General features: G+C 36.3%; 1 protein-coding gene across 1 annotated transcript; it reads left to right on the top strand.

Moving 5' to 3' along the window:
• Nucleotides 1-107: 107 nt before the first annotated feature.
• TMEM167A (transmembrane protein 167A) lies at nt 108-10064 on the top strand (the record flags this gene model as incomplete). The annotated part of the gene is given in 5 exon segments (XM_081942972.1): nt 108-182; nt 185-202; nt 1331-1440; nt 4275-4309; nt 7073-10064. Coding segments are annotated over 5 exon segments (309 nt in total). The 3' UTR covers nt 7144-10064.
• Nucleotides 10065-27051: the final 16987 nt, after the last annotated feature.

Raw genomic sequence — 27051 nt, 5'->3', positions numbered from 1 at the left:
TTTTGAAAGAGATCCTTGAGAGGATTAAGAATTTTTTAGCAGCACTGATTATAAGAACTACTTTTTTAGAACTGGTCTAGAAAATTTTTCCTTTTCGTTTTTACACTATGGCTACTTTGTACATCATGGTAAATGAAGTGTTTCATTTAAATGAAGATGTATTGAAGCTTCCAGAAGACCTGGTTCTTCACTCAAGCTTTTGGTGAGGTGACTGAAGCTTTTCTTTCCACTGGGTTTGTTATTCTGCCAATTCTACTTCATTTGTTTTTATTCTCTTGTTTTTATCTGTCTCTGAAGTTACACGTTCAAATCCCTGCTTTTTTGGGTGCATAAGACAAGAATCTCAATTTCCACATTGTATGTTCACTATTCAAAATGGTATACTGGTAGGCCTGCTTGAGTAGGGGTTGGACTAGAAGACTTCCAAGGTCCCTTTCAGCTCTATTCTGATTGATTAATCGAAAAAAATGAGAATCCATGATGAGAGCAAACAAACCTGGTATAACAAATGAGACCACTAAATATGAGTGTTACTAATTAGCATCAATTCTCCAAGGCTTAAAGCACAAATCAACATGGTCTTTCTGAACCCAAACTAGATGTCAAGGATTACAGCTGGGCCTTTTTGCACCTAAATCTTATCCCGACCTCTCCAGGTTTTCATCTAAATTATACGTGACTTAATTCATTTGTATGTATGTCTGTATTGCACTTTGAGGTACTGTTTTGGTGAGAGCAAAATCTGCCCTTTTCTCATAACTTTATACAGTCATCTCATTGAGAGGACATATTAGAATATTTATTTGTATCCCATCTTTATTATTTTTACCAATAATTCAAGGAGGCGAACATATCCAACACAACTTCCTCCTCCTATTTGCTCCGTAACAACCACACTGTGAGATAGGTTGGGTTAAGAGAGAGTGATTGGTCCAAGGTCACACAACCGGATTCATGCCTATGGTGGAACTAGAACTCAGTGTTCCCTGATTTTTAGCCTGGTATATTCCAAGTTTTGCTTTAAAAGCCTAAGTTTGTAATATCAGAACCCGATACCCAACTAACTTGTTTTGATTATTGAAATAGAATATAAGCTAAGACTTTAATTTGCAAAGCAAGTAATTTATGAATGATCTGAAACTCTCAATAATAATTTGAAAAAGAAATTATCTAGTATTTCATTGTTCCTGATATAATAGAATTATAAATAGTAATAGGCTGTTAAATTTCTTTTTTTTTTTGTAAATATTTATGGGAAGAAGTAAATGAATATAGTAAAGAGAACTTTTACAAACTCATGAGTAACTTAATATATTATCTTTTCTTTCAGTCTGCGATCTTCAATTTTCAGAGTCTTCTGACAGTAATCTTACTGCTTATATGTACATGTGCATACTTAAGATCCTTGGCTCCCAAATTACTGGATAACAATAAAACAGGGTACGTGAATTTCTAGAACTTTGGGGAAAGGATATGCATGTAAGCTTATTTTTAATTTTACTATATTGATTCTTTTGAAATTGACTCATTGATACAAATCATTGTTAATCCTCAAAAGCTTAATTACAGTATAAGTCATAACCGCAGAACATTTTCATTTTCTTAAAATGGAGTCTGCCTTTCTAAGAAGTATGAGATTTCACTATATAGACCATTAGAGAAAATAATTGTAAAGTTAATGTTATCCCCAGTGTTCTATATTGGGTTTTTATTATTATTTTATAGAGATTTTACAATTCTGTGGTTTTATTTGGCATTTTAAAGACTGTAAATAGCTGAAACTTAGTTTGAAGCTGACAATGTACAAATCCCATAATAAATACATAAAATAACTTACAATTTTAATACTTATTCAGTAAAATGCTAATTAAGCTAAAATGCCTAATCTAAAAACCTTCTTTCTAAATAAAATTTTATAGATATCATTTTAAAATAGGCAATATAAGTAGCACATCTTTTCTAGAACTCATTCTATATTTTTGACATCATGCCTTTTCTTTGAAACTCAGGACTTTAAGAATGATTGCAGCTAAATTGAATTTCCAAGCAACCTGATATGAAGAAGGCCATTTGGCTTAAAAAGCCAAATTAAAATATAGCCAATCTTTACAATTCAAATATATTTTAGTATACTACAATTGTTAAATAATTTTCTCTAAAGCATTAATGATAAAAATTTGGCTACAGCTTTTGGAAACCTCTGGAATCCACATCTAAGTGATACATTCCTTAGTGCATGAGGGACAATCTTGGGACCTTTTAAGGAGTCCTTGGTTTGTCTTTTCCTTAGAAAGCCAACACTTGACCCTACCTGCCTGAACAACGTTTGTCCAGTCTCCCATCTTCCCTTTTTGGGAAGGTCTTGGAAAAGGTGGTTATTCGGCAGCTACAGGGGATCCTGGGTGACACAGATTTCCTGAACCCCTTTCAGTCAGGAGTCATGCCCTGCTATGGGGCAGGGAGAGCTTCATTGCATTCATGGACAATCTCTGATGGGAGCAGCAACCATTCTTGCTCTTCTTGATCTCTCAATGGCCTTTGGTACAAAGTGCAGCAGTGAGAACAGACTTTGGGGCCCCTAGAATGGGTCATATTGCACCTCTGCTCTGAGAACTTTACTGGCTACTAATCTGCTAAGTGCAGTTCCGTTAATTATGACCCTTAAAGCCCTTAATGGCATAGGTCCAGGCTACCTGATGAACCTCCTCATTCCACGAGGACAAGCCATTCCTACTTATGCCAGCAAAGGGAGATTGCTTTGGATCCAGTTGGTCAAACAACTCTATCGGGATTCAGAGTAAGAGCCTTCTCTGCTGCAGCACCTGCCCTTTGGGACATACAGGTGAAACTCAAAGAATTAGAATATCATGCAAAAGTTCATTTATTTCAGTAATGCAATTTAAAAGGTGAAACCAATATATGAGATAAGACTCATTACATGCAAAGCAAGATAGTTCAAACCGTGATTTGTCATAATTGTGATGATTATGGCGTACAGCTCATGAAAATCCCAAATCCACCATCTCAGAAAATTAGAATATTACATGCAATCAATAAAACAAGGAGTGTACATACAACAATATCCGACCTCTGAAAAGTATAAGCATGCATATGTACTCAGTACTTGGTTTGGGCCCCTTTTGCAGCAATTACTGCCTTAATGTGGCATGGCATGGAAGCTATCAGCCTGTGGCACTACTGAGGTGTTATTGAAGACCAGGATGTTTCAGCTCTTCTGCATTGCCTGGTCTCATGTCTCTCATCTTTCTCTTGGCAATGCCCCATAGATTCTCTATGGGGTTCATGTCAGGCAAGTTTGCTGGCCAATCAAGCACAGTAACCCCATGGTCATTGAACCAGGTTTTGGTGATTTGGGCAGTGTGGGCAGCTGGAAAATGAAGTCAGCATCCCCATAAAGTTCGTCTGCGGAAGGAAGCATGAAGTGCTCCAAAATCTCCTGGTAGACAGCGCTGACCCTAGTCTTAATGAAGCACAATGGTCCAAAGTCCTGTTGCTCAGTGGTCCAAAATCCTCTTTTCTGATGAGAGCAACTTTTGCATCTCATTTGGAAACCAAGGACCCAGAGTATGGAGGAAGACTGGAGAGACCAATCAAGCACAGTAATTCCACGGTCATTGAACCAGTTTTTAGTGCTACCTTCCTATCTTTCCACATGAGCCTGAAGATCTGGCTCTGACATTTGGCCTAGAGACTAACGGTTGCATTGATGGCAGACCACCCCACCACTTTCTCCCTGCTCTCCACCTATCCATCTTCTTGGTATTCTAATTGAAGTATTCTTGTGTTCCTTTTTCATTGTTTATTTCATGATTGTATTGTTTTACTTCTGTTTACACTCCTTTCATTTTCTTCCTTTTTATTGTAAGGCACCTAAAGTAATCCCATGGCAGTCGACAACAAATAAATTTAACAAATAAATATATAAAATAAATTAATGCTTTAATGAGCTTTAGGTTATTCTGCTGTATCATATGACTTGGCGTTATTATAACAATAGGCTATAATATCCATTTTGAGCTAAATGAGCAAACTCAAGATTTACAAGGCAATACTTAAAATTATGCATGTCACTTTTTATGGCGCATGTAGCAGTTCAAAAATATTTTATGAGCATGAAAAAACATCAGCAGATTAACAATTCCTAAAAATAAGTATTGGGATATTAGTCATTACTATTGTATCTGTAATATTGCAATTTGCATCTAATCATAGTGCAAATATAAAATTGTTTCTTACAATTAATATTTTTTCAGATTATTGGGCATATTCTGGAAGTGTGCCAGAATTGGTAAGTAGTTTCTAGTTTCTAGTCATTCATATATATACATGTATGCATACACTATTGTCGAACAATACAATTCAGTATAACATTTAAGCATGTGTAAATTTGTTAAAAAATGCAAATTGGTGGTAGTATTAGTTCCCACAATTTATTCACTTATTTATCAAATTTATACGGCTACCAAGCTCATAAGAAATTATTCTGGCCAATAAACATATCAAACACAGTCATATTTTTAAAAGTCTCAAGCACACATGATTCAAACAGCCACTGAGCCTCCTGAAGATCTCACTGGACCTGAGAACCACCACCACCACCCCCGGCCTGATGACAAAGCTGGGCCTTGAGGGATTTCCAGAAAATGAGAGATGGAGCTAATCTCACTTCAGATGCGTAGGGAGGAATATTTCATAAATATATGAAATAGAGAATGCTTGCGTTCCTTGGGCCTGCCAAGTATAGTTTCCTGAGGGATAGGACCCACAGCATCCTTCTCTTGCTAGATCTGATGAGATGAGCAAAAGTAATTGGGGATAGGTGGTCCCTCAAATAACCTGGCCTCATAGCATGGAAGGCTTGAAAGATCAGAAACCATGTCTTAAATTGGACCTAAGCATAGCATATGCTGGTCTAGAAGCAGACAGAATTGCACTTGCTGCTACGTTTTACATTAGCTGAAGTTTCTGGATACTGCTCAAGGGCAGCCCCATATAGAGCATATTACAGTAATCCAATGTGGGGGAGATGTGACTACTAGGTATGAGTAATTGTGAACAGAGCCTCCCAACTCCTGATCCAGAAATAGGTATAATTAATGAACAACACAAAGCCATAAAAAAGCCCTCTTAATCATGACTTCTACCTGTTCTTCAAGCAGGAACCTCCAGACACTGGGATAAGACATCCATTTTTTTACTTCCATTTAATTCTGTCCAGGGCTCAGAGATTTCCTGAGTCTCCGTAGTTTTCTCGATAAGTGCCTCCTTCATAAGGTTGAAAGAAAGTTACTAGCCCAGTCACCCAGCTGGCATTGTGTCTAAGCCAGGACTAAAATTCATACTCTCCCATTTTCTAGCCTGATGCCTTAACCACTGCACCAAATTGTCTCAAGATATCAACAATATCACTTAGCATATTGATGACACTTCATGATAAATGATCTTACCCTATGGCACCCCATATAGGGACCAGGGATGGAATCTTCCCTCCCCATTAACCACCATTTGGAACCAAACATGGAGAAAGGGGGTGAACCAACAAAACCAGTACTGCCAATTCCTTGAGCGGATCAAGAAAGACACCGTGATTGACAGTATTGAGAGCTGCAGAGAGGTCAAATAGAGCAAGGATGGGTGTTGCTTGGTTTGCCAAGATAACTTCATCCTTACTGTATGCCAAGATAATATGATTCACATATTTCCAAAAAAAAAATTACACTGACATTAAGGCTGATTTTCTTTCATTTAGAGAATAACTATATATGATCTTGTATTTCTGCATTAACAAGACAGATTTCTGGTCTATTTTAAAAACATCAGATATCAAACAATGCACAGCATAGTTTGATTCTTGGACTAATTTTTACAGAATGCTCAATGGTTTTACCTTAAAATCATAGTTAAATATGATTGAAAGTTTCAGCACTATAATCTCTCACCATTTTTGTTTTGTACATCAGTAATCTTTAGGCATGTATGTGCACACACAGAGATACATCTCTCTCTTCTGTGGATGAGGGAAAAGATGTCTTTCTACTTTTGTCCTTGCACAGAAAGGAGGAAGATCAGATTGCAGGAAAAGGTTAAATGAAGTGTCCTAAAAACAACAGTTTCCCAATGTTTGAAGCTAGGGGACTTTCTGTTTTGCATAACAAGTGCTTGTTATTTGTCAACAAACCATATATTACTGAGTTGGGCCTTTAGAAATAATTGGCATTGTATGATCCTGTAAGTATACATAAGTGTCTGTCTTAGAAATCCAGATGCCTTTAAGTATTTTGACTGGATTTTTTTCCCTTTTGATTATTTTAACAGTATATAAATTTTCATTAATGCAAAATGAAACTCTGCTACTTTTACTTAAGTAGTCTTTTAAATGTTCACACCTTTCAGACAAGCTGTTCCCTATTTGTAAAGTATTGTTAACAGACAAGTAATCCTAATGAATGATGGATGCTTTCTTCAAGAAAATTAAGAACAGGAAATTTCAACACATGAATATTATGAGGTAGACTAGCTCAATATTAATTCTAAATAGATATGAAATTGCATATGTTAATTCATATATATATATGCAGTTTAATTACATATCTGTCAAGTAATGATGTCTCATAATATTAATTTTGATAATCTTGCTTTAAAGGAACAAATGGTGAATTGTTCTGGCTGAGGAAAAATTACCTGTTAAAAAGAATATAATTATATTTTTTTATTGCGCCAATATTTTAAAAGTGCATAAACCATTTTATTTATCAGGCATTTAGATCTTTAATTAAAGAAAAAATACTTTAATTATTACCAGTGTGCTGCTTAATTTATCAAAAGAATCTTTGAAGTGTGTGTGCGCGTCTGTGTGCAATTTACTAGTTGTGGAAAATGTGGATTTCGGAGAATTTGTGGATTAACTGTTACAACATTTACACCTGAATATGCCATCAGCCATTCTTTTATTGTATTCACATGCAGACTTAGTAGTATTTTATTTCATTCAAATTAGGAAAAAAAGCTTGTTTGTATAAAAAGAGTAATTCAGTATTGTTTCTTCTTCCAGGTGAACGGAAGAGCCCTTACGTAGCAATATGCTGCATTGCAATGGCCTTCAGTATTCTGTTTGTACAATAAAAATGGGAAAATGTTAAGAACATACTGCTGTCAGTTTGCAATCAAATAAAAGACTTGAAGACATAGAAGACAAAAATACATTCTACACCTCAATTTCTTTGGAGAAGAAAATTTTGTGTTTCAGTATTTTTGATTAAAGAGCAGTGATGTTGGAAAAAATACAGCTATTAATCAATCCTTTTGAATGGATAACCTTTATTTATATTAATTATTCTATATTTCAGTAAAGGCTTTTTAAGAGTACAACAGTGAGTTATGTCTGCCAATGTTGATTTGATGTTAATTCCAAAACCCTTTTAATGCTTTTTATTTAAAAGTCTTTATTTTTTTCATGTTGTTTTAGGAAAAAATATTTAAATTATAGACAAAAATAAAGTAAAATTGTATCATAATAGAAAACAGATGCAGATAGTCCTCGACTTACAATTATTGATTTAGTGAGTATTTGAAGTTACAACAACATGGAAAAAAAGTGATGACTGGTCCTTGCGCTTACAACCATTGCAGGATCCCTATGGTCATGTGGTAACTGGCATCTATTTACAACAGTTGTAGGATCATGTGATTGCCATTTGCAACCTTTCCAAGTGGTCTTTGATAAGCATAGTCAATGGGGAAGCCAAATTCATTTAATGATCATGTGATTTCCTTATCAACTGCTGTGATGGCAAAAAAGTTTGTAAAATTAGGCACAATTCACGTAACAACCGCTTTGCTTAGCAATAGAAATTCTGGCCCCAATTGTAGTCATAAGTCAAGAACTATCTGTATATTAAACTGTAAGGGAGAGTTAAACTTAAAACGATTTGGGGCAGAAGATTTCAAATCCATTTCATGATAGCTTTTCTAATTACATCTATAGGTTTTACACATTATAAAGTACATGCAATGGAAAATTTAAAAAACCTGGATTCTATTCTATTAGACTTTATTAAACAAACGTTTCTATGTAATACAGTCAACTGTTAATATTTATGTTTCACCTTGAATCTGCTTTTTTGTAAACAATTATATAAACTTATGGTTGTTAACTATTTGGACTTAAATTTCATGCATGTATTTCTGTCACCTATTGGAAAATGGAATACAATCGATTTTTTTTCCAGAAACATCCAAATACTGTCTTTTAATCATTTCACCAGTATTTATTAGTACGTTATTATAGCACTTCAAAAACTGAAAAAACAATATTATTTTAGTGTTCACTGAAATTATCTAATCTGATCTGTTATTTGCCTATTACCTACCTAGTGTATCAGTATAATTATACTCCTTTGACTTTTAACTTAGTTTACAAATAACGAGAAATGTTTTATGATCCTTAAATCTAAATTTATACAAATTATGTTCAAACAGCTCTACTATGAAAATTCTATTATGAAATTGATTTTTCAAATTATTACTATACAGCTGGTCCTCATTTAATAATCACTCATTTAGCAACCATTCCAACTTGTGATGCCACTGAGTAGTACTTATGATCTGTCCTTGAAATTCTGACCATTGCAGTATTCCCACATTGCATTATCATAATTTGTGACTTTCCCCAGCAGGAAGTCAGAAATCGTAATAACATGAGATCCTCGCTTAATTATCTGCTGCGATCTCAATCATGGTAACTTGGACTACCGGAACTGTTGTCAGTAACTAGCAAGGTTGTGTGATATTATGTCCATGTCATTTAGCAACAGATATTCCAGTGCCAGTTTCTGTTATTAAGCAAAGATTACTTGTAGATTAATTTGAAGGAGCATGAGAAGAATAAAGCGATATTACGAAGTACATATTGTTAAACATTGAAAATGATACAATATGGTATTTATTTGGAATATGAAGACATATATTAGAAAAAAAATACCATACTGTATAAGTGTTAGGAGGGGGGAAGTCTGCTTTGCAAGCATTGTAAAACATGCATGCAATATTTTCAAAATAAAACATGTAAGGAGTGATGTATTGTGTAGTAAGCAATTATAATAATTCTAAGGAATAATTGTGCTACATGATGCTCTTCAGAAGCTTACCAGTTTGGAGGAATGATAAATTCTATTTTAATTTAAAGTCTGGTAAAGAAGATAATGATACCAAGAACTACTTCCTTAAATGATGCCTAAATGGGATGTTCCATTCCAGGTATTTATAAGGATTTTAAAATATATTTTTTCTTGAATAATTCAGTCTGAGATTAGAAGAATATCTTACATTCCTTGAAGAGAACCTCACTAAGAATGAGGACTCTAGAAAGATATGGGAAGTTCATACTGGTTCCCTCCTCCACCCCCCCCCCCCCCCGTATCTGTATTTTTACATCTTAATACTTAGAGCACAACTGTTTTAGTTGTAAACTACTACGATAGTCTATTTTCACCAAATCACCTTTTAAAAAGTTCTTTTAAAAACTATATTTTCAAGAGAACTGATTTGCTTAAGTAATGTATTAGAAGGTTTGGAAGCTAAATGGTGGGGAGTGGGGAACACTTTCAGAACCTTCATAACTTGTTTTCATATTTTCAGATAACATGGTCTTCTATAGTCATCAGTTTTTGGGATTATAATCCAAACCAGCACACCTGAAAGATGTCTGGCTTGAATCTTACAACATCTTAATGTAAAAACTATAACGTACTAAATCTGAACGAAATACATTCATGTAATTCCTTTACAACTTGAATAATTAGCATAAGAAGCTAGTGTTGATAAATTGTTTGCATGCTAATCTGCGTAGTATTATCCCAAAGAGTTGCAAAAAAGCAAGTTTGAGAATTGTCAAAACTTCCTATTGAATATGTAGCAATTATTATTATAAAGGATGGCAGTAGTCAAATGCATATTTTGCAAAAGACCAAAAGTACTTAAGTTATGATAATTTTTTATCTTTCTTTGATAGAATTACTTTACTGTAATTAAAGTGAATATTCTTATTTTCCTAAATGTTTGTCTATTATTTAGTTTCACTTGTGGCAAACAATTATTTTGCAATTTTCACCTATATTTAAAAACTTTTTTTAAATGACATTAATCCTAGAAAGGTAGAATGGAGGTTATATTTATCAAGTCTGCAATACTACTTAAATGTTTCAATGAATAAACATTGATAAAATGTTAAGTGAAAGATCATTTTTGAAACTTTCCTGTAAATGGATTTTATATTTGCAAGGTAGGAGAGAAGGTTCTATTCCAGTGTAGTAATATGAATAATTCTTTTCACTGCTTCCATCATTTATTTCACTTTTTTTTAAAAAAGTACCCATTTTACAGGTGAAAGACTTTTATAAAATACTCATATTGAAATATAATAGAAAAGCAGCACAAATTTATAAATAATTATGTGACTTCATGAAAATGTAACGAGGGACAATATATCTTGCTTAAACTGCACATTGATGCCTCTAATGTGAAAAAGCTAGACAACTCGCAGGTCTTGCTTAGTATTAAAAAGTAAAAAAGAAGAAATGTTCAGTTTGTTAACAAACCACCTGGTCTGAAAGATAATCTGTGCATATCACATGTTTGGCAAAATATGTTCTTTCCTATAGCCAAGTTTATGAAAAGATATAACCATGTGGGAGTAACAAAATTTGTAAAAGTTAACATGTTTGGTTCCATCATAATAATAGTTTGGAGAGGGGAAAGAAATCCGTTTTATATGAAGAACTGAACGTTTGGTTTCACCCTTCTGTCTGACCCCATATTCTCTTCCTCATTTATTTGGACCTAAATCTACCACACTTGAGCACCTGTTTCCTGTAGCAATCCTTATGGGCTATTGAAATGTATTTTTATACATTTTCACTTACTGCTTTTTCTCTGAGATGGGAAAGAAAAGCTTTTTTAAAAACACCCTCAAACTTGAAAAAAAATAGTATTTGTTCATGGTATCTTAACTAGAGGCAAGAAGATATTTCCTAATCTCAAATAATTTGGAAAACCCATATTTGAAAAAAGGTAATTTGCTGTATTCAAAACTAAACTGCATGATCTCGCTGTCATATTTAGTATATTTCACATTATACTGCTCTGGTTCAGAACTGAAGCTTCCAATCCGAACATGAGCAATGCAAGTTGCAAAATGGCACGAGAGCAGCGTACCGGCTCTCCTGGCACTAAAAACAAACCGTGATTTTCAAACTGAAAAATTGGTGCAAGAGTGGCGAACCGGCTCTCCTGTCTCCGAAAAGCAAAAGCGCGGCTTTTGGAGACTAGCCCAAGTGATCGGGCAGTATCTCCAGGCTGGAGAACTCCCTGGAACTTGAATTAGTGGAGCCAATTGAGCTTTGTTGTGGCGGTTCTAGTCGGTGGCCAGGGAAAATCAGCACACTCACCTGCAGCTGACTAAATGGCTCGGGAGACACCAAAAAACAACCCAAATATTCTGCTCAACTAAATTGATGAAAGTGCTGTTGATTTGTAGGAAAATCCAGGCTGCTGAGGTAACTTGATTTAGGCTGAGCTGGAGAAATATTGATTACATCTCCCTAGGATAGACTGAGTTGAAAAAACTGAGCTCCATCCAGCAGAGGAGGCATGGTCAAGATTTTTCTAACTCAGTCTCTGGGCAAAAAGACAAAAGTTAACCTATGCTTGGATTCTCCCTCAGCGCACAGAGAACAACTTTTCAGGTAAGCCAGCGGTCTTTTTGGCTAAGCTTGAGGTATTGCATGTAAGTATTCTTTTATTCCAAACTTGCATGCTAGGAATAAAAATATGCTAAATATTGTTAGGATAAAATGTGAGAATAGTTAATAAAATTGATAATGGACCCGAAGTGGATCTGATTATTCTAGGGGTAAATAAGTTTTGGGCTTGTCTCCTTTTCTAAGCTTTCAATATAAAAAGACACAATTTGCCTCCAATGTATATTAGTTTCTCTCTTTTCAGGCTGGCATCCTCTCCATTGGTGACAGTTTAAATGTGTTTATATATTTAAAATAAAAGATAGCTTGTATAGTCCATATATTTGAATATATTACAGAGGTGAATATATTACCAGAGGTGTAGTTCCTTTCTGATTATTTCAAACTGGATGCCAGCTTATTTCAGTTAACTTTGGGATAACAACTTCAGTCAAGTCCAGAGATGCTGGGTATTAGGTAGTATATAAATTAATAAATTAATATGAATTTTCGCAGAGTCAGCCAATGGATTTGGCATTTTAATCCACCTATGGAGTCCTTTCCAAATCCATGGTGTTAAAGGTATCTCTACAGGAGGTAAGCTGTTCCAAGTAAACCTGCCTTTTACAATTGGTTGATGATGATTTATCAGTACCGAGGGTGTTAACGTGATCTCGTTGGACGTGATTTGTAGTAACATTATTTCTTTTCTTTTTTTTTAAACAAAATTTTATTGGTTTTTAAAAAAATAAACAAGGAAAGGGGTAGTGGAATAAGTTACAAATTTTGGCAGTTACAATATGCAGGAGGTGGTCCCTCCCCCCGTACTCATACATTTCATTAATACATTAGATTATTACAAATTGATGGTATTTTGTCAGCATATAAACTTTTATCTTCAAATAATTTCAATCACTTTACATCAAACAGATTTTCTTGTTCATTTTTGTGATCTGAGTTTTCTCGATGTTGCTCCTTCTCCCCCCGCCAGCAGAGCTCCGGCCCTTCCCGTGTCTTGTGTGTCTGGTGTAGTATCATCAGGCTTATCTAGGAGGGCTCTATTTTTTTCCATAAAGGCCTGAGCCTCTATGGTTGTATTAATTCTGACTCTTGTGTCCTCCCAGAAAATTAGCATACCTTCAGGCATCAGCCATCTGAACCACACCCCTTTCTGGTATAATTTCTTCGCTAGTAGCGAATAGTTTTTTCTTCTCTCTCTCACTTTCTTAGGGATCTGTTTCAGAATGACTATTTCTCTATCCTGGTATTTTAGTGCTTGCCCCCTTTGTGCAATCTCATCTCTTGTAGTCTTTCTAAGGAATTTAATATGTACCTCCCTTGGAACATTATGTGTTCTAGCGTATGCTGAGTTTACTCTATAAACCAGGTCCATGTCCCACCCCATCTGTTGTTTGTCTTTTTTAATGTATTCAGCCAAAAGGTTTGTCATAATGTCCCTTAAATCTTCATCATCTGCCTCAATCACATTTTGAAACCTAAGGAAAAAGGACATTCTTTCAAATTCCATTTTTATCTGGTGGTTCTCTAGCTCTTGGTTCCCTTTCTGCACTCCCCCCACCTCCCCCCTCATCTCAGCCGTCTCCTCCTCCAAAAGATCCAGTCTCTGTGAGTTGTTAATCACCCGGTCTTGGTTCTCTCTAAGCTAATCATTCATCTCCTTAAATTGATTTTTTAAATCCTCCTGTCCCTTTAAAATCTGTTGAAACATCTGCTGAAAGTCCACCTCAGAAGGCTTGGGCTGAAGCAGGGAGGTTAAAGTCTGTTGTCCAGAAACTCCCAACACCTAACACAGTGCTTGTTGACTCAAACAACGACCAATCCAATATGGGTTTCTGTAAACTAAGTCTCACCACTTTGTTTATGGGAGAGACACTCTTCATCTGGTTCCTCTGACTAGACCTGTCCATTATGGTTCGATCTCTGGCATAGCTCTCATCTTCCTCAGAACACGTAAATTCCACATCAACCACATCACGGTTTATTCAAATACATGTAAGTGTACCACCAGTTCCTCTTCACATTTTAAATGGAGAAATAGATGTGTTTGTTTGTTAGGCAGTCCAGGATGACTGACTGGTTGTTCCAGTGTACATAAACTTTAGCTTAAATATGGTTTAAGTCAACAAGTATTTTGTTAGGCTTGAATCATATGAGATTCTGTAGGTAGGTACTATCATGTTTTATCAATAATATTTAGGATATATTATATTGTGATGTGGTTTTAACAAATGAAAAAACAAGCTGTGTGTGTGTGTTTTAGTGTGGTTTGGGGTAAAAACCAGAGCATTTTTTAAAAAGGGGAGGGGTTATTCTGGATAGTAACATTTTGCACAAAGCACAATTGTACGCAATGGGTGCTCTAAGAGTTAGAGTTGAGTGGTATTCTCTGGTTTCTCTTCCTGTAAGACTGCTTCAAAATTCTCTTCTGGGTGAGTGATACTAAAATTGCAGATGGGATGGAGAATTGCCAAAAATCACTTCCTTCCAAACTATTCACTAGAGCATCCACTTGAAAGAACTGGAGCCTCCACTAAATCTCACTTTTCTGCTCATAGAATAGCAGCTTGATCCAATCCACTATATTTGGACTTATTCTAAATATTATTTTACATACATAAGACAGGAATTTGAACATGATTATCTACTCACTGAAGTTGTAACAATTATGTAAGATCTGGTATGAATACAGTGTTCAGTGGTCTTAGTATATTTACTACTGTTGTAAAAAGAGACCTGTCATAGTTCTGTTGTTTTACTTTCTCCCAGAACAACAAACGTTCTTTTGAAAATGCCTCCCAGTGGTCCCCTTGAGGAGGCAATGTTTATTGCAGTAGTTCTGAAGAGCTGGTTTCGCTTGTAAAATTTATGTCTAGAAATTGCTGTTCACAAACATGATACATATGAGAATATACTCATGGAAGTGCAGTAAAAAAAAGTGATTTCTCTTCCCACACATGTTTTGGACAGTGAAACATAACTACTCCTGTGATTTATAGCACTTTTAATGCTAGGTTTACAACAACATTAGTCTGCATCTGATTGTTACATATTATTCTGAAATAAAACAGTTCCTAATTTTACAAAGTAGAGCTTTTCAAGCATTGATGAGATCAAACATTTGTAGAAATCTGTGGGAGGAAGCAGACATTCTTTTTTTTCCAGGCATTAAGGAGTCTTACTAGGATAAAGTTGAAAAATGATCCACCTCAAAGGCAATTTCTCTTTTCCTGTATGTTTCTGAGAAGAAATAAAATTTATGTAGAGGTCTTCCATTTCTTCTTGCAGACTGATTTCATTTGCCTGCAATAACAGCCATATTTAAAACAATGGCATTGTTTATCAAACTCGGGATAGGAATAATAGTAGTTTTGTTTATTATTTCTTTTATTTATATTCCACTTTTATTTATTTTTTAATAAAACCTCAAGACAGAAAAAATCTAATATCCTTACTCCTTATATATTCCCCACAACAGCTCTTTGAGGTAAATTGGGCTGAGAGGAAAAATGTCTGGCCCAAGGTACACAGCTGGCTTTCATACACAGTCTCCCAGTTTCTAACCTGGTGTCTTAACCACTAGACAAACTGGCTCATATACCGAATAATAGTACAGGTGTTGTGGCTTGTCGGCTGTTGGCCGTTCCAGCAGCCAAATCAGATGAGGCAGGGTGGGAGTCAGGGCCAACATCGAGGCAACCTGAGAGCTCCATTGGGGAACAGGGAATGAAGCTGTCAGAGATAGACAGAGAGGTGGCCACCCATCAGCCCTCAAATGGAGAGTCCCCAGGTCTGGAGGTGGCTGATGAGGAGGAGGAACAACAACTTGGTCCAGTGCCTGATGCGTGGATGCAGAGGAGAAGAGAAGAGCAGTGGAAATCTATGGGCCAATTCTTGGGACGGAAGACCACTGCTAGCAAAGCCCCACACTAGCTCTGGGGTTAAAAGGCAAGGGGTGGAGATGAATAGATATGGCTGACAACTATTAGTCTCCCTGCCGGACACACTTGTTAGCCTGCTGTGAGAAAGAGAGACTTTTTGCCCGGGATGCTGGCACTCTTAATAAAGGAAACAGTTATTTAACTACAGAGGGTTTGTCTTGTTTGGGAGCCAGGTCAGAACAATGGGAATATAATAAAGCAACAATTTGTAATTGCAATGTAGCATAATACTAAATAAGAACTCTAAACCAGAAGTTCTTGATCTTTTTGTGATCTCTTTGGAAGTCTAATGAAACCAACACATTCCAAACATATTTGAATGTATGAAATAAAATGCATAGATACAAATTACAAAAGATACCAATTCTGCTGAAATTCTGTTATCATTTTTTAAAAGGTATGTAATACAGTAATATATATTCTTCCTTAGTACAGTAATTCACTAAATTAATAATAACGATATCAATTGTAGGGAATATTAACTTTACATTGTTAGATTTCCTGTTCCAACTAGCCGGCCTGGCTTAACTAGAACTTTCTAACCTCCCTGGCAATTTTAATATTTTAATATTTTATACGTAAATTTTGGGGGTTTTATCTGTTTTAATTGCTTTAATTTATTGTTATTTATTTGAACTTGACTGTTAAATATTGGTGTTACCTCCTCTATGCCACACTTGTATTTTGATTTAATTGTACGTCGCCCCGAGTCCCTTTGCGGAGAGGGGGCGACTGATAAATCGAAATAAATAAATAAATAAATAAATAAATAAATAGATAGATAGATTTATGGAAATTAATAAACATTTTTTTAGAATCTAGAGGCCCTAAATTAGTTTACCTACATACATCATTGAATGAAACGCTGCATTTTATTTAGAGAGGAGCATAAATAAAGTTATGAAATTTTCCCGTTCAAGTTCATGGATCCACTGAAATATCTCCAAGAGATTCCTGAAGCCCACGTTAAGAACACCTTGGACTATAGTAAAAGATCTACAATTTAAAACATTAACCACCACCAGGCATAAACAACATACTGGCCCACCAAACAGCCTTGTGCAGTCCACCAGCATTTTAAAAAAACCTCAAAATTCACTACTGCCAAACATTGTTGCTGTCCCACAAAATTATGCTATTAAATGCCTCCCAGCACTTCAAGGCCATACTCATTCCACCAGTTCCATCACTTTTGCAAGTTCACTAGGCATGAGACAATTGGTGCACCAGGTGTCCATTTTCAGCCCACAATTATTTTTAATACACTTTCCCTCTACAACAGTGGGTCTCAACCTTCCTAATGCTGCGACCCTTTAATACAGTTCCTCATGTTGTGACCCCCAACCATAAAATTGTTTTATGTTTTCTGTATTTTTTTGAAAATATATGTTTTCCGATGGTCTTAGGTGACCCCTGTGAAAGGGTCGTTTGACACCCCCCCCAAAAGGGTCCTGACCCACAGGTTGAGAACCACTGCTCTACAAGTTGAGCAGGACTGCTCTAGGCATTCAAAATAATATTTATTTGTTTAAAAGCAACTTCATAGGGGTCTGCACAAAAAAAAAAACCATTTTGGTATATTTTTAACTTTTGCGATCTTGTTTTCAGCATAATTCTCATTGGAGCCTGTTCCAAAGAACCAGAGCCAGGTTGGACACATCAACATAAAATATTATTTTTTGATAGTATGAAAATAATGGGGGGGTGGGGTGGAAATTGGTCATATGAAAATAATGAAAAATGAACAACAATTTGTTAAAACTGATTTTTTCCAAAAGCTTTCTTGGTACATTATGGAATTTTTCCAGGATTTCCCCCCCCCCCCTCCCGGTGGTCTAGCCAAAGTTCTGAGATTGCCAGATAGTCATCATTTGATAATATAACCAGCTGAAATAGATTAATTTCTGAAAGAAGAGACTCAGGAAAGGGCTCCCAGGCAGATTAAAGAAGGTGAAAATGATTTGGGGGTATAAAATAGAACGGTATCTTTTGAAGTATGGCTATTCTACCTTTACGTTTTTCGTAAGTCTGCAAAGAACAAAAGTTGTATTTCACTTTAACCTCTCTAGAATGCATTTTTAATCTCATCTTTATGGCAGGCCTGTAGTTATGTTTCTTTTAAGATCTTTGGCCTGCCATACTTTCTATTATTTTCCTATGCTGTTTCATTAGTGTAGTAGTTGGGAGGGGGGAATAGAAAGAAGTAGGATTGTGGAATGTTTTGTTGTCATTCTTTCTAGAAGCTCAGGGTCATCTTTTGTCTCCGCACCTCGACACCTGACCGGAAGCAGAGGAGTGTAGATGCCAGCATGGAAGATGATGATTGGAACATGTGATGGATTTATGGGAGTGGGCATAAGGTTATGAACTTTCAACTGGGTGGAATTCCAGGAAGAGAATCAGATTTGAAATTCCACAGAAGTGCTAACATGCCTGTATGATTAAATTGGAACTATAAGGATGATTCTGCCTTGGTCTCTGATTGATTTCATGCATGGTATTTAGAACGCTGACATTTTATTTAAACACAACATTATCATTTCTTTCATATCTTTTCACATGCTTTCTTTTGACCTCGAGTTTACATGAAGTAATAATATGTCCAATAATATTGGATACTAATGTATTTTTCCAGTTCTAGATATTTTGATACTTTTGTGGGATCAGGGAAGGTTTTATTTGTTTTCCCAATAAATTTCCCTAACTTCCCAATAATCAAAGATATATTTGCTTTAGAAAATTAACCCGATATGGATTGAAAAATAAAGGCAAGGAGGAATATTCTCTTTAGCCCAAGAACCTGCCATTTTAATAGGTGCAAAAACAAAAGAGAGGCAATTCTTTTGTTCTTGAGAGGCAATTCTGAGAGGGGGACAGAATTCAGATTAGATTAACAGAGTTGGAAGGGACCTTATAGGTCATCTAGACCAACTCCCCCCCCCCAGTTAAACAGGAGACCCTACACCATTTCTAACAAATGGCAATCTCTTCTTGAAAGTCTGGAGTGATTAAGCTCCCACAACTTCCAAGGGCAAGCTTTTCCATTGGTTGATTGTTCTCACTGAGTTCCACCATGTAATTCTGTCTGTCTGTCTGTCTGTCTGTCTGTCTGTCTCTCTGTGTGTGTGTGTGTGTGTGTGTGTGTGTGTGTGTGTGTGTGTGTGTTTATTCCTTCAAGTCATTGTTGACTCCTGGTGACTGACTGGATTTTCTTGGCAAGATTTCAGAAGTGGTTTGCTGTTGCTTGCTTCCTAGGGCTGAGAGGATATGACTGGCCCAAGATCATCCAGCTGGGTTTTCATTTAAGTCAGGACTTGAACTCATGATTTCCCAGTTTCTAGTCTGGTGCCTTAACCATCACACTATCCCAAACTGACTCTCTATACATTTTTGGGACATTTGAAAGTATGTAAAATAATGAACCTGTTACAAATAGAATGTTTGTCTGCCTTCAATAGAAACATCCCTTTTTATGCTGCTTTCTCTACTATTCTAATGAAGGCTTAAATACTCAACAGTAGAACTTGGAGACATGAAGTCTGCAAAACAAAGGGGAAATTATCTTCTACTACATATTTTTCTATCAACAGAAAACAAATATTGGATTACAGTCTAAATTTTGAAACATTTTTACAACCATGCATTTAAAAAATCCTCTTGCTTTTACAATTCTTTTTTAAAATATGTGTCATTCTTTAAAATAACCATTTGGAAATGCTGAAAGAACCTATTTGTCATCATAAGCTTTCAAAACCAGGGAATTAACTATTAGACATAAAAGGCTCTTGTTTAACTTCGTTGAGCTATCATATTGGACGTTTCAGATAAAACAGACCTCCAGATGATTTTAGATGGGATTTTTTTTAAACCCATCAGATAAAGAATATGTACATTAAAGTTTATGGCATGGTCCTAAAATTGCCATGCCATAAATAAACTTTTTAGTTCAAAGGAAAAAGAAGATGGTACGGTATATAGGAGAGAAATTAAGATTATTGTTAGCTATAAAACAATCAGTAACTTTGTATCTAATTTTTTCTCAACTATGTTCTTTTTAGAATCCTCAGATCTTCATATTAAGAAGGCAAATGTTTAATTATTTTGACTGCAACTTTAAACATGAAAATAACATATGCAATTAACATATTTTAACAAAAAAGTGTATATTCTAGCTTTAGTTTTGAGATGGCTATAGGTTGTATTTTGAGTCTTTTAGAATATTCTTCCAATTGCTGCAACTCATCAAATTCACAAAGCAAGAGACTCACATTGAACATGATCAAGAAACATTTAATTGGAAAATTTTAATAAAAATTGTCCATTCACCTCACTGGCAAAAAAAAAGCTTAGTTTGTAAAGCAGAAGCCTAATTTATTTTTAACTTACATCTACAAATGGAAGGAATGTATACAGTTATGGAAAAGAAGATCCAAGTAGAATCGTGTGTGTGTATGTGTGTGCGTGCGTGCGTGCGTTATTGAGGATTAATTTGTAAATTGTAGCTCACAAAGCTAGTTTTGCAAGTCTTTTGTTCAAATCCAACTGATTAGAATAAAACAGTTATATGGATAGGAAGTTGAAATATCAAAAGGCAGGAAAGAAAATTTTATTAGTATTTGAAATGAAATAATGAACCATTCAAATGTCAGGAAATGGAATTCCTTTCACTTTTTTTCAGGGAACATAAGACAAAGCAGTCCTATTAATGCTGCCATCTTCTGCTCCTTCGTCTACTATCCTTTGATCAACATTTCTGCTTTATTTCTTCATGACAACATCTGAGCTAAAGTATGTCACATCTGTGACACCAGCAACCAATGCACAACATATTAAATTTATTTTAAAAATATGATTCTAAGGTAATAAAATTCTAATAGGACTAAGATTTCTCACTGGTTGCCTACAGTATGTTCATCTGTTGCAAAATAAAATCTATTTCATATTTATATACACATAAACATACACACACACACACACATATATATACATATGTTTGTATATACAGTTATTTTGTGGCTCAATATATTCCTTTATTGTTTACCAACAATAGAACTTCCCTGAATATATTTAATTCAAGGTACATGCAAGCAAAAATCCATTCCCTTCTACTCTGCTGCCATTTTGATCTATATTATCAGAAAAATATATTTATTGCACTATTTCCTATGTTCACTAAATGGAGACTTCCAGTGTTTTTATACTTGTCTAGGAAAATGTATATGAATGAAATCTTTCTGAATATCTGTTTACTAATGCAATTAATTACCGCAGAAAGCAGCAGAATGATATCATCAAAATTTGCTAAGCAATCGAATCATTTTTGCTAAATTCCTGAGATGCAATTTGAACACTAAATCTTATTGCTAGGAGACAATAGCTTGCTTCCCAGCTGGGCTGTGACATTTCTTTCCAGGACTCCAATTTACATGACAGGTTCAAATGTGCTGCCACTTAAAAGCCTGAAATGGAATAATTAGGTCTAACTCTAGAATATAAAGTTCTTTTCCTTATCTTCTGACATTCTTACAAATTTAATTCTCTCTGGCATCTGCAACGTTTTCAGCAATCCTCTTTTTTTTTTTTCAGCCTAGGGACATATGACAGCTGACAGAGGAAGGTGCAGTGATCCAGGAATCAGAAAAAGGTGCAGCATCTGGACTAATAACAGAATAAAGAATGTGTGATAAAATACAATTAAGCCAAGTCTTCCTTTCCTTTTTAAAGTGTCTGCAATTTGGCACAGTTTTGAAATATCTTTTTTTAAAAGAATTTTTTATTTTTGGTTAAACAGACAAACAGCACAAACAAAAATAAAATAAAATCATCTTTCATTACATATTGTAGAAGTGTGTGGATTGGTTACAAATAACTTTTGTGCATCTCTTCCACAGTCATTACCGTATTTTTCGCCCTATAAGACACTCCGGAATATAAGACGCACCCAATTTTAAAGGAGGAAAATCTAGAAAAAAAAGATTCTGAACCAAATACTATAGTAAAATATTTTATATCAACTGTATAAAGTTAAAAGCAGTTTAAGAACAATTTTATGTCAACCATGTAACACAGGGGTGTCCAAACTTTTTTCAAAGAGGGCCAGATTGGATGAAGTGAACATGCTGGAGGGCCGAACATTTTTCTGAACATTCTTTGAACAATAACAATTAAATGCAAATGAATTATTTTATGCCAAGTTAATTGCAAATGGCATACTTTTCATTTCATAACATTAAGATCAACTGACAGCTGAGTTTTCACAATGTATCCATCTTTTCCCTGAAGACTCTTGTTTAGTACATTCAGATGCTTTCTTTCCTCTTTCCCTCTTACTTGTCTATCCTTCCTTCCACCCTCCCTTCCTCCTTCCCTTCCTTCCTGCCTCCCTTCCAGTTCCCTCCTTCCTCTTTCCTCCTGCCTGCCTGCCTTCTTTCCCTCCTGCTTATCTATGCTTCCTTCCTTCCTTGCACCTCCCTCCCTTCTGCCTGCCTGCCTTCTTTCCTCTTTCCCTATCCTCCTATCCTTCCTTTCTCCCTCCCTCCTTCCCTGCCTCCCTTCCAGTTCCATCCTTCCCTCCTTCCTTCTGCCTCCTTCCTGCCTGCTTGCCTTCTTTCCTCTTTCCCTCCAGCGTGTCTGCTTTTCTTTCCTTCCTTCCACCTCCCTTCTGCCCTCCTGCTTTCTTTCCTCTTTCCCTTACTTGTCTATCCTTCCTTCCACCCTCCCTTCCTCCTTCCCTTCCTTCCTGCCTCCCTTCCAGTTCCCTCCTTCCTCTTTCCTCCTGCCTGCCTGCCTTCTTTCCCTCCTGCTTATCTATGCTTCCTTCCTTCCTTACACCTCCCTCCCTTCTGCCTGCCTGCCTTCTTTCCTCTTTCCCTATCCTCCTATCCTTCCTTTCTCCCTCCCTCCTTTGATCTCAGGAGCGAAAGCCTTTGAATGAAGTTTGATTGTGTCCCATCTAGCGTTCTCCACCCCCACCCCCAAATCTCTCCGGATCCGGAGAGATTTGGGGGTGGGGGTGGAGAACGCTAGATGGGACACAATCAAACTTCATTCAAAGGCTTCGATTTGATTGTGTCCCATCTAGCGTTCTCCACCCCCACCCCCAAATCTCTCCGGATCCGGAGAGATTTGGGGGTGGGGGTGGAGAACGCTAGATGGGACACAATCAAACTTCATTCAAAGGCTTCAATTTGATTGTGTCCCATCTAGCGTTCTCCACCCCCACCCTCAAATTTCTCCGGATCCTGTGGAGATTTGAGGGTGGGGGTGGAGAACGCTAGATGGGACACAATCAAACTTGATTCAAAGGCTTCGATTTGATTGTGTCCCATCTAGCGTTCTCCACCCCCACCCCCAAATCTCTCCGGATCCGGAGAGATTTGGGGGTGGGGGTGGAGAACGCTAGATGGGACACAATCAAACTTGATTCAAAGGCTTCGATTTGCTTGTGTCCCATCTAGCGTTCTCCACCCCCACCCCCAAATCTCTCCGGATCCGGAGAGATTTGGGGGTGGGGGTGGAGAACGCTAGATGGGACACAATCAAACTTCATTCAAAGGCTTTGGCTCCTGAGATGGTGCGCTGCCATCCAAAATGCTATTACTACGATCTCTGCTGCCTGGAACTGCCCGAGAAGCGGCAGGTAAAGCGGGCGCTGCAGTGATCGTGGTACCAGCATTTTGGATGGCAGCGCACCGATCTCAGGAGCCAAAGCCTTGAGGCACCTTTCATTTGCAGGAGGAGGGCAGCTTAAAGCAGCGCCCCAGCAATGTGAGGAGCCGCTGCCACCGCCACCACCGCCTAAGCCCTCTCGAGAGCCCAGCCGAGCGGGAGCTCTGAAAGCAAAACCTCTCTCCTTTCCAGCCATCACGATCTCTGCAGCCCCCTCTTTGCCTGCCCCATTTTCAGATGACCCAGTGGCTACATTCGGCTTACAAGACGCACTCAGATTTTTACCCTCTTTTTTGGAGTAAAAAAGTGCGTCTTATAAGGCGAAAAATACGGTACTTATAATTCATATCACATTATATATTTAAATCAAAAATCTTTATATATCTTACAATCAACATCCCACAATTCTCATTTGACTGGTCCTTGATTGATTATGTGCCATCAAGTTCTTAAATGGAATTAATAGCAAGTAATAAAAGTCCTTGATGAAATAAAGAAGACTTTAATCCATAGGTTAAAAAATAAAAATAAAAAAAGAAGAAAAACTGATCAGTTCTCTTTAAAAAAAAAAGTGAGCACTTCAATCCACAAAGTAAAATTAAACACACTATCCAAAGCAATCCAATATAGGTTAATCTCGCTGCTTATTTTCTTCTGCTTTCGGATTTAATATAACTTAAAAAAAAATTGGGCAGTCTTTTCCAAAACAAAGTTTCCTCACCAGATGGACACACTTTCTCTTCCTGCTTCCCTTCTGTTCCGGAGTCATCCCAACTTCATCAGCCTGGGGCTGGACTTTTTGTTACCGGCTTGAATAACTTCTCTTGGATCGATCAGGGACTTTGTGGTGTCCCTGCGATCAGCAAGATGTATGCTTCCTGTTCACCATCTCTACGGGATGGTTTACGTCCGATTGGACCACCCAACGGCAAAAGTATCAGCAGCAGCCTCGGAGCATTGAGACCGCACGTCCGTATCGTCGTGACATTGGCTCCTCCTCCCAGTTTTGAAATGTCTTACGTATAGTATTTTAAAAATAGCTTGCTTGTTCGCAAAGTATCTCTGGCCTCATCAGAAAAATTAGAAATGAACACAACCTCATTACATAAATTTCCAAACATATCATGAAATTGGAAGGGGAAAAAAAAGAGAGGTATCTGGATGTAGTGGTTGGTGGGAATGTTTCCCCTAGTTAGTGTATAAGAAGAGGCATCCCACAATGTTAAAATGTTGTATTAGATCCAAGGTAAACTTGACAGTTTGAGTTAACAAAAAAAGAGTTGAGGAAGTTTTGTTGTTGTTAAGTCCTCCATGGTCAAGAGGAAAAGGTAACTTGATGTTTCTTATCATCCTTCCACCTACCTACCTTATCTATGTTTCTGAAGCTGAATATCATTCATTCTCAAAGCTCACATGTATAAGTCAAATTATAGTATCTTGACTCACTAAGTGTTGTATCTTTTTATTCTTGATGAATGTATTTTATTCTCCTTATGTACACTGAGAGCATATGCACCAAAGACAAATTCCTTCTGTGTTCAATCACACTTGGCTAATAAAGAATTCTATTCTATTCTATTCTATTCTATTCTATTCTATAACATGGGAAACTTATGAACATCTAGAACAGTGTTTCTCACCCTGAGCAATTTTCAGAGATGTGAACTTCAATTCTCAGGATGGTGTTGATGTCAACACATCTTAAAGATGCTGAGAAACTCCTGTCTAGAAATATGGATAATAGTCGAACAAAAATTTGCAACCTTCTAGAAGAAGTGAACTGAACAAGCATAGAACTTTGGCCAATGTATTTCATAAAGATAAGCCAAGGTGACTGCTGAATTTCAGTGATGAGATGGCCAAAAAGTGTTTTCTTTGATTATGTGAGTGATGGAACTGCCAGTCAAAAAATAGCAACACAGGAACCCTTTCCCAGATTATATTTCAGCAAAGGAAGAGAACAAGGAGTGTAAGTAAATTGTATAAATAATCAATCTTGAGAAAAACTCCATATCATGGAGACAATTTCATGAATAATTTTAGGACAGGCATAGGCTACTATTAATAGGGTGTGGATAATTTGTAGGGGAAAATTATCCTTACAAGATATATTTTGAAGCCTTTTTAATTTAATAGCAGACAATTGGTTTAGTTGTTTTGTGTTAACCAAGTGCTATTCTATTCCTGCCTACATTCCTTGTACAGTATATACTTTGTGTAGTGATTAAGGCATTAGGCTACACACTGCAAGACTGTGAGCTCTAGTTCTGCCTTGGGCATAAAACCAGCTGGGTGACCTTGGGCCAACCACTTCTTCTCAGCCTTAGGAAGGAGAGACAGACTTCAAAAATATCTAAACCTTCAATAGTGTTTAGTGGTAGTAGCAGAACAAAGGATTATAAAGAAAAATAAAAGAGGTATGTGACAGCTCCCTAACTTCTGTAGCTGGAAAACAGAATGAAATGATGGTGTATCTTTTAAATACACTTAACACATTAAAATATCACATTTCCTCCATATAGTAGAAAATGGAAAATTCCAAACAAGTACCGCATCCTTCTTCAGAATACATCATTGCTTTGTTCTCTGCAGCTGTCAGCCAGTACCCTTCTTCTCTCCCACCCCCAAATTAAATGCAGCCTCTGGTCATCAAAATTGCCGTAGGCCATTCACTGTAATTAATGGGGCTCAGTACAAAATGCCATAGTTTATAAGATAACCCTTGAAGCACTTCTGTGAAACGTTCTAAATATTTCTTAAGGGGGAAAAAACCCTCTAAGCCTTTCCATAATTATCAGAAATGATAACTATATCATAAAAACCCACTTCTAAAAATGGATGAGTGACAGATCATGTGCAACATCATTAGATGGGAAGCTGATAGAAACAGCAGGACAAAAAGATAATGCTCAGGATTTTTAGCAAAATATTTGTAACACAATTGTTATAAATTATTAGTTGAAAAAATTCCCACAATCATCTTGTTTTATATTCTTCCAGCCTAATTTGGTAAGTTACAGGTTTCTTTTTATTTTTGGACATATTTTACATGAAAATAGCAATACTATATTGCATTTGTCTTATACAAATGGTCAAGAGATATATACTTCCTTTCATGTCACATAAAACTGTCAGTCAGGAACCAGATGTAAGTTGCTAAGATACTATTTGAAAATACCTATAGTATATTCATTGCTAGATGTACACATATATGCTTGACATGTTAATCTTAAAAAAACAGTTAAAGACTTTCACTTTAAAATATGCAAAACATAATCCAAAAACATAGTTTCCTTTGCTCCTAAGACACCAGACATAGAATTATATATCACTGAAGAACATGCTGTCTCTTAAAAGCACAGGTATGCCAATGTGAAGAGAAATGTTTTGTTTTCTAAAACTTTTCAGCACATCAAAAAAAAAAATTGGAGGGAGGGAGAGAAGGGAAGGGAGGAGGAAGGAAGGAAGGAGCAAAGGAAAGAGAGAGGAAAAAGAAGGGAACGAAGGAAGAAGAAAACAAGTTCTCAGTTTTTATAAAAGAGATGATGGTCTTCATAGTTATATTACATTAAGGGCCTTATTAAAGAATTATATATAAAATACATTGAATGCCCATATATTTTATAATTATGATTTTTGTTCTGTAATCTTATTTATATATTTATTCA

The sequence above is a fragment of the Natrix helvetica genome (genome assembly GCF_964273705.1).
Source record: "Natrix helvetica genome assembly, chromosome: 2".
In the NCBI taxonomy this organism is placed as follows: Eukaryota; Metazoa; Chordata; class Lepidosauria; order Squamata; family Natricidae; genus Natrix; species Natrix helvetica.
The sequence above is the reverse complement of the archived record's forward strand: the minus strand, read 5'-3'. Positions and strand labels throughout refer to the sequence as shown.